General features: G+C 47.9%; 1 protein-coding gene across 2 annotated transcripts in view; it reads left to right on the forward strand.

Moving 5' to 3' along the window:
* The window catches only part of LOC147621490 (acyl-CoA-binding domain-containing protein 1-like), a 101774-nt gene extending 92964 nt beyond the window's left edge, over nucleotides 1-8810 (forward strand). For both annotated transcript variants that reach the window (XM_086824249.1, XM_086824250.1), the window contains exon 7: nucleotides 8490-8810. In XM_086824249.1, coding sequence (XP_086680375.1) covers nucleotides 8490-8663 — 174 coding nt within the window. In that variant the 3' untranslated portion in view covers nucleotides 8664-8810. The remainder of the gene's footprint in view (nucleotides 1-8489) is intronic.
* Nucleotides 8811-9226: the final 416 nt, after the last annotated feature.

Raw genomic sequence — 9226 nt, forward strand, 5'->3', positions numbered from 1 at the left:
ACAACTCGGCGACCACCTTCTGCGCTTGTTTTTCCCAGGCAGGCTGGCTGCTCTACCGACTGCACACACTTCAGGCTGCCCACCATCTACTGGCGGCTGCAAGCGTCAGCAAGGCTGCCCACCATCCACAGGTGGCTGCCCACCATCTACTGACGGCTGCCCATTCAAATCAGCCAGCTCCACTGCGCTGCCTTTTCATACAGGCGGCTGTGTGCACTTCTACAGCCAGACGTCTCCCATCTATACAGGCTGCGCATCATCACCTGTAGGTGACTGTGCACAGCATCACCACCTGCAGGTGGCTGTGCACTACATCTCCAGTAAGGCAGGTGGCTGTGCGCTCCATCTCCAGCGAGCTGCTCATCCTCTCCACGCTGCAGCCAGACATCTCCTCCCTTGCAAGTGGGTACTCCTTCTTTCACAGCAGGTGGCTGTGGTCTTTGCGGTGGTACTTGTCTTGGTGGCTGCGCCAAGTTCACCACGAGGCGACTGTGCCATCCCAACAAGGTGGCTGTTTCTTCAACAAGGTGTTAAATCTCCTAAGGCTGCCTCTCTATTTCCTACTTTGAAAGAGGTTGCACATCTTCTCCACTGGCGACTACAAGAGGATTTCACATCTCCTGGGTGGCTACATCTTCTACACAAATACCACGGGTATTGGTCCTCTATCTGCCATCCACAAGTAAGTGAATTTCAGATTTAAGTAAAGTATTTTTGTGTTAAATCTGATAAGGGATTCCCGACTCCCTATACGGCCAACACCCGTTCGGTGCCGGGTAGTCCAAGCTCTATTGGCGAACCTCGGTCCAAAGGTGCTGAGATCGGGAGAGCCAGGCGTTAGTACGAGAGCGCCTGTTTGTGCGTGGTCTCGGAACACCAGTGAGGCGCTCTCCGTAGAGTCCAGTGAAAGCACAGGACCGTAGAGACTGGACCACGCTAGTGGTCGTTTTGCTTCGAGTATCTTCTTCGAACGTCGACTTCGAGCATATTTTGTTTGGTACTGTTTTCATATGTACATGGACATCATCTGGTTCTTGGAACCCATGGAGCATTGTATTTGTTAAATACTCCCAATAAATATATCATATATTGAGGGGGGGGTCGGCCCGTTCCGGCCCCAGTGCTGGTGTCCATCTTTCCATTTCATTTCATTTCAAATTCAAGTTGTATTAAGTTGTTCATTTCAAATTGTGATTTTAAAGTTGTGCTATTAAGCGTGTGGGTGTCCAACGGAGTCTTCCCACTTGACGGGATCGGTTTCAATCTCATGGGGTATTGAGGCCTTAGTCCGAATCATCCTGGAGATCATGGACACAAGTCTCCATCGATCTCCATCCATCATATGTGCGTCTTGATTGACTGTGACAATCTAGGCTAGGCCCCTAGATCTGTACTCCATATAGCATCGCCGATGTGACCAGCATGTCAAAAAGCCACAGCTTAGTGCATGGCTCTTGAAACTGTACCTGTGAGCACATCCTCCTAGTGCTGCATATCCTCTAGTCAGTCTGGCCTCTACTATCCCTCTCATGGAAAATGTGGGCCCAGTGAACACGACTCCAAGATATGTGTATGAGTCAACATACTTCACTGTCTCTTTCCCATATGTGAAAATAGGCGCTGATCTCTAGACCCACTGAGCCGTAGTATTAAACACCATAACCTTGTTCTTACCAAGGCTAACTGAGAGTCCACTGTCCTGTGCATAAGCATGTAAAGTATCCAAGTGCCTCTACATACCCTCTGGTGAGTCTGCTATAAGCACAATATCATCAGCATATAAGAGCAGAGGTATCTAAGTGCCAGCTACTGGGCTAGAGAGAGAGAGAGAGAGAGAGAGAGAGAGAGAGATTTTATTAATGTCTTCTAAAGGCCAAAAACAGCCTATGAGACAAAACCTGTGTACATCATCATCATGTCTCAATGGACATCAAATGGATACAAAATAAAAAAAAGTACAAAGTACTCTATAATGTGGAGATAAATCACATATAGGCCTTTGGTTAACTACTGGGGGGTGGGTGGGAGGGAGGGGGGGTAAATACATCCAATAAAGCATCTAGCTCCAACTAGTGCCAATGATTGGGTGTAGGATGTCATACATCGGGTTAGGGGCAAGATATCTCTCAATCTGAGAGAGAGAGAAAGAAAGAAAGAAAGATATATTAACGTCTACGAGAGGCCAAAGTCGGCCTATTGGACAAAAAATAATACAACTGTGTTCTTCCGGTCATCGGAAGAAAAGAAAGAAAAGAAAAGGTGTGCATGTGTCTGGTGAATCATCATGGATCGGTGGAGCCCATATACAAACAATATAAGGGGGGGTGGGGATGTGGATGGAGTGCTAAGGCAAGATGCATCTCTATATGCTGAAGGGGTAGTACAAGCATGCTATGCAAATCTATGGCTAACTCCATCCAGTGCCATAAGAGGGATATAAGATATCATACATCGCCGATGCTGAGGCTGTGAATGGCGTGAACATGTACCCTGAGTTTGAATGAAAGCGAGCTAGCCTCTCCTGTGTCTCCATCTGGTGTCTCATTCGGATAGCTGCTATCTCTCGGTGACGGAGTCGGGGTGCTCTATGTCTAGTCTGTCTAGGTCCTCCTGGCTCTCAATTCCTCTGCTCTCTTTGCGGTCACCCCACGTGGTACATCAGCTGGCACTGGCATAGCTCTCTGGAAGAAATCTGTGAGCTGGGACTGTCTCCCACCCCTAGTGGGAGCAGGTGTTTGGAGGAGTCTCTCTTGAGAACTATGAAGCTCTAGTAGTAGTCTGCCAAGGTGTCGCTGGTCCGAGGCCTCCATCAACTGATGTAGTGAAGACTGCTTCTCAAACAATCTTGCATGTCTTTCTCTGACCCCGTGGTGGGCTCTACATCTACATACAAAATGATCCTCAGTCTCCACCTCCTCGCGGCACAATCTGCCGCTCAGCTCTGGGAACCCATGCCGCTCTCCCAGCCTCTATCTCTAGCTGATGTGATGAGACTCGTAGCTGTCCAATAGCAACGCGAGAGCTATGTGGCATGTATACATCCATGTACCGCGGTCGATGTATAAACCCATCCCCTGAGATGCTCATAAAGTGGTCTCTGTAATACCGCATCTTCGGTGGTAGTGGGCTCTCTGGTGCTGTCCATGTCTCCTGTATGTAGTGCTGCCATATGTCCTGTCTCATCACTCTGTTCCTCTCATTGAGAGAGAGGTAACCCCGTGGAGCAGACTGATCATACTGAAAAGGTGGCAACCGCTCAATGTCTATCCCATGATGTGAGAACCATTGTAGCATCTGTGCATACCAAGATCCAGTGTGTCTAGCCTCGGCCAGCTGTCTGGATGCCTCAAAAGCTCGGCGGGATAATCTCTCCGTGGGCATCTCCCTCATCCTGTATATAAAGGAGATCGTCTGGAACAATGCCTCCACTGCCATAGGTGGTGCAGCAAACTCAGCTCGAACAATGTCGTGCGGGACGGATGGTTTGCTGCGTATCATCCTCGAGAGCATCAAGATCTGTGGTCTCTCCAGCTGTACCCATGTGGAGGTTGCAAGCCCTGGTGCCCAAACCGCTGTTGCATACATCAAGGCTGGTGTCACTAATGTATCAAAGAGCCACCCCTTCGTGCGGGGTTCCTGAAAATGTGCCTGATGACATTGACGCTCAAGGCCAGCAAGAGCTGCATACCCTCGGGTCACTCTGTCTCGGACTGCCTGAGCCATGGAGAAGCGTCCAGCTGAGCTAGTAAATGTGATACCAAGGTAAACATAAGAGCTCACCACCTCGACCCGCCCTCTTGCTAATGTGAGAGTAGTGTGGCTCCTGACTGCGGGTGAGGTGTGGAAGATCATAACCTTGGTTTTTCCAAGGTTCATTGTGAGCCCCTGCTGTGCGCAGAAGTCATCAAGAGCCACAAGGTGTCTTTGAAGCCCAACTTGCGTGTCGGATACCAAGACGATGTCATCAGCATAAAGCATAACATGGACAGTAATACCTGATAGCTCAACCTCAGAGCCTCCTCCTTGTGTGATGTAATCGACCACCTCATCAATATAGAGCCCAAAGAGCGTGGGGGAGAGCGGGCACCCTTGCTTCACACCAATGGTGCTAGCAACTGTGTCGGACAAGCCTCCTGGGCATCGGACTCTCCCAAAGACCTGCTCATATAGCCTGTATATGCCCCACATCATGTCTGAAGGAATGCCTAGTGTCTGTAGTCGCCGAAAGAGGCGCTCTCTAGGCACAATATCAAATGCCTTGGGGAAATCCACAAAGCAACAATAGAGCCGTTGCCTCCGTGCCTTGGCATGATCAATCAGGCACCTCAATGTAAAAATGTGGTCGATGGTTGAGAAGGCTCGATGGAAGCCTGCTTGGCCTGCTGCTCTCAATCTCCCAACCTCTGCATGAGTGCTCAGCTCTGCCTCCAAAACTGCCCCGTATAGTTTGGGCAATATATGGCCAATCATGATGGTCCTGTAGTTCCCGGGGTCTAGTACATCTCCTGCTTTATGGATTGGCACAATAGTGTGCATCATCCACTCAGTCGGAAACCCCTCTGACAGAGCTCTGTTGAAGAGATGAGCAAGAAATGGTGCCAATGTATCAATAGCATAGATGAGATGCTCTCCCTGTAATCCTGTATGATCTGTCGCCCGTCCATGTTGGAGTCGGGCCCGTCCATGTTGGAGTCGGCATATGGCCCTCCTAACCATAGGTGGGGTGAAGAAGGTGGAGACTGTGCAGCATGGCTCTGTGGGCTGTGGTATAGGGGGCTGTGCAGGCACATCATAAAGTCTCTCTGCATATGTCTGCCACATGGAGGATGTATATGATGAGTGGAAGCTGATGGAAAGGCCACTAGTGATGATGATCTCACGCATGATTAGAAGTAAGCCACCAGTGCCACACGAGATTGTGCAAGCGGAGATAGGGGCTGCACCGATTGTGATAGAGGCTATTTTCCAGACAGTGACATATTATGGGAGCTCCCACCAGACAGATACCCAGGCTCGCCCTGAGTCCTCGAGACAGCTAGCACTAGACGGAGACACGCAGTGTTGGTATGCCCAAGTGAGCACTTGGTTTGGTATGCATGGTATGCAGATGGAGGCACTCCCTCCATTCCAGTATAGCATAGAGGCGCCCTCCTTTTCTCTCAATTGCACAGAGCTGAATAGGGTCATCAGGAAGGACATCGTGAGATTGGATACTCAAAGGACTTGCACCCACCCGTCTAGCCCCTTGGAACGAAGATGGCCTTTTACAGGGACCATTTTCTTCGCTTGACAGAGGACGGCTTCATCACACACCCGCACCACATGGACACACATCTGTCATTTGGGGTGTGATGTACGATTGGACATATCTGCACCTTAGCCCATCAGCTGAGAGTGGATACAGCCAGATATGGGCTGAGGGCAGCTCCACCAGAGGATGGGATATGTCAGCTTTGTCACACAGAGGCTGAGACAAAGACCCACTATGTATGGAGATGCCCAGTATACTATGAGATTAGAGGGAGGCTCCACTGCCTCTTTCGAGATGGATTTGGACCACTTTCTAGGATCATGGATTTCCCAGACTAGAGATGCTTGGGACTTTTCCTCCTGGAGCTTCGTAGACACAAGGAGTCCCTTTTGCCAGTGGTACCCGTTAGAGGACCTATACAGAGAGCTCTCACCGATTGCTTCCAAACCAGAGTGACGAGGGGAGATTTCACGGTTCACCCACTACACCCGACCTTCATGCTGATGCAGGAGCTCGACCAAGATGAGTTACACTAGACAAAGGCATTGAGCTATGCAAAGCCCGGCAGACTCGACCTCGTGGTCCCCGCACACACCCGCCTCACTACAGGAGGATCAGAGCCATCATTTTCCACCACCATAGGATTTTCTCCTGCCGGCCTAGCTTTACTACATTGGGTGCCATGTTGCAGTGTCCTATAAGGGATATTTTAGGGTGATATGAGAGCTGGACACTTTTTGTTTTGTTTTGGGATCAGATCTGATCTGACATTTCAGCTCTTATTACTTTCTTTGACCTCGTGGTCCCCGCCCACGCCCGCCTCACTACAGGAGGATCACAGCCATCATCTCCCACCACCACAGGACTTTCTCTTGCCGGCCCAACTTTACTTCATTGGGTGCCATGTTGTCCTATGAGGGATATTTTAAGGTGATATGAGAGCTGGACACTTTTTGTTTTGTTTTGGGATCAGATTTGATCTGACATTTCAGCTCTTATTACTTTCTTTGATTGAGTGCCATGTTGTCCTATGAGGGATATTTTAAGGTGATATGAGAGCTGGACACTTTTTGTTTTGTTTTGGGATCAGATCTGATCTGACATTTCAGCTCTTATTACTTTCTTTGATTTTTATTTTTAGTACCCATGAGGATGTATTTCATTGACATGATGTAACCTTTTGGTCTCATAGTTCATTTTGGCCTTTTGTAGACATTAATACAACGATATGTAGCCCTAGGGGCACTAGAGAGGCAATGTGCATACATTCAATTTCAGGAGCCGCGCACCAAACTCTGGTTGTTTGACACATTGGTCACACCTACACTCTTATACGGCTCACCCATATGGGGACCCAGCCTCTACCACACGAGGAGGGGGCTACTTGTTGACCAGGTCGGACCAGAGAGAGATTTCTATGATGGATAGCAGGTACTAGAGAAACCACTGGTGACTATGATCGCACGAATGATTCGGAGCAAACCATCGGTACCTCATGAGATTGTCTGAGCAGAGATAGGAGCTGCACCAATGGTTACCGAAGCCTTGTTCTAGTCAGTGACATTTTTGCAGAGGATATGGGAGCTCCCTAGACAGAGATACCCACACCTAGCACTTGTCTCTTCCAGGCAGTTAGCAGCAGACGGCGATACACGATGTTGGTACACCTAGATGTGTACCTGGCTGAGATTACATGGCATGACGATTGATGCACTCCCTCCATTTGATTACAGCCTGGACTGCCCCTTCTTGGACCTTAGTCGCTCTGAGTTGAATAGTGTGATCAGGATGGACATTGTGAGGCTAGATGTAGAAAGGACATGGTCCAGCCCCCCGCCCCCCCGCCCCCCCCCCCCCTCCACTAGGCACGAAGATGGCCCACTATCGGGACCATTTTCTACAGCTCTCCCTAGATGGCTTTGTGACACGGTCTACATACATGGACACCCATCTCTCACATGGCATTTGCAGTGCCATTGGAGCCATTGGAGCCATTGGACAGAACCGCACTTCATCACATCAGCTGAGGATAGAGACTGGTAGATACGAGGGGATGAAGCCAGAAGACTGCATTTGTCAGCTATGTCACCACGAAGTGGAGCCAGAGGAGCACTACATATGCCGATGTATTGTGTACTATGAGATACGAGGGAGATACTAGTGTCTCTTCCGAGAGGGTTTTGGACCATTACGACATGTGATGGAGTTTGAGGTGTTTGGGGCTTTTCTTATTGGAGCTCAGACGCCATCGAGAGGCTCTCCTACAAGCCAGGACAGCACACCAGGATCCACCCCGCCAGCGAGCCATGATAGGTTTTTTCAGGGCCAGGACCACCCCGGTAGATACGACTAGGACCTCCACTACCCCCTCGGCGAGCCAGGTGTCCCACAGACATCCTTTAGGAGGAGTCACCCTTGACAGAGCCATAGCACTTTGTCGAGTGAGATGCCCACGCTTACCAGGACCTCGTCCACGGCCGCTTCATCACGGGTAGATTAGAGCCATCATCACCTGCCACAGGAGACGACTGCCCCGCCACTTTAGTTTCTCTATCTTACAACACCCCATGAGAGAGATACTGAGATGAGCAGATTACACCAGTCTTATGCTAGTTGTAGATATTATACACTTTTGTACCTCAGTAGGAGTATTTTCCTTTCGTAGCTGTTTAGGACTGTTTTAGGACTTTTTTAGACCTTTTTGTCTTACTTTTGATAAGACACCATCAGCTGTGTACTATGTTTTGGTCTCATAGGCCCCATAGTTCCTCTCACAGCAGGGGAAAAGTACTCCTGTTTGCTTTATTATGGCCAGCACCATGAGGCGCTTATTCCCTATCTCCTAGCCCTCTCTTGTCTCTTTACCCTTATGGAGCCTTTTGCTCTCATAGGCGAGTAGACGGTAACATGATTTATCTATCCGTCTGTCTCCGGAAAACTGTCTCCAGAAAAGAGAGGAAAAGCACCATTTTGCACCATAATACTAATTTTCAGATGATGCGAATTTCTCCAAAAAGGCATGCGGAAGAGTAAAATCTACACCATCTTTTATCAAGAGATTACATTTTGATTAATCTGTATGTTCATAAGTGATTGAGAATCCTTTTCTTATTGATAAAGATGATGCATCCTGCTAATTATGATAATGGCTTGGTACTCAATCCTGTTGTACATGGCTTGGTACTCAATTTCATTGTTCTCTTGTCATACTCATATAGGCATGACATTTGTTATCCAGGATTCAGATGGACAAACGGCTTTACACTATGCTGTTACTTGCGACTGGGAGGAAATAGCTGCTTTTCTGTTAGAAAGTGGCGCTGACCCATCCTTAATGGACAATGATGGCTGTACACCATATGGACCTTCGTCGTTACCCGGCGAGGAGAACTGTGCTGGTAAAGACAATTAAGTAGTACTATGTAGTAGCTTGCAGAAGGTTCCGTGGTTCAAGAATTATCTTCGCCTTGTGATCTTTTGCTCAAGCTAGTCCATCATATAAGACATGCTGATATTATGTTTGTATTGTTTAAATGATGGTAAACATGTGATTGAATCAGTGTGTACTCTTTTTGGTAGCTGGTGTGTGTGTATAATCAGCATTAAAAAGCTTAAATGATGATAAACATGTGTATATGAAAATCAGCATTAAAAAGCTTAAATAATGGTAAACATGTGATTGAATCAGTGTGTACTCTTTTTGGTAGCTGATGTGTGTGTATAATCAGCATTAAAAAGCTTAAATGATGATAAACATGTGTATATGAAAATCAGCATTAAAAAGCTTAAATAATGGTAAACATGTGATTGAATCAGCAGTGTACTCTTTTTAGTAGTTGGGGTGTGAAAATCTTTTCTGGAGTGCAACTGAAGTGAAGATGTTTGGGTAACTTTGAATCGTGTTTGGATTTGACATCCATACGCATCATTGTCCGTTCCTTATGCAAGAACGATTCGAATTGTGGTTAATATGGG

This window comes from Cibotium barometz, chromosome 30, assembly GCF_041138505.1.
Source record: "Cibotium barometz isolate CiBa-2024 chromosome 30, ASM4113850v1, whole genome shotgun sequence".
NCBI lineage: Eukaryota > Viridiplantae > Streptophyta > Polypodiopsida > Cyatheales > Cibotiaceae > Cibotium > Cibotium barometz.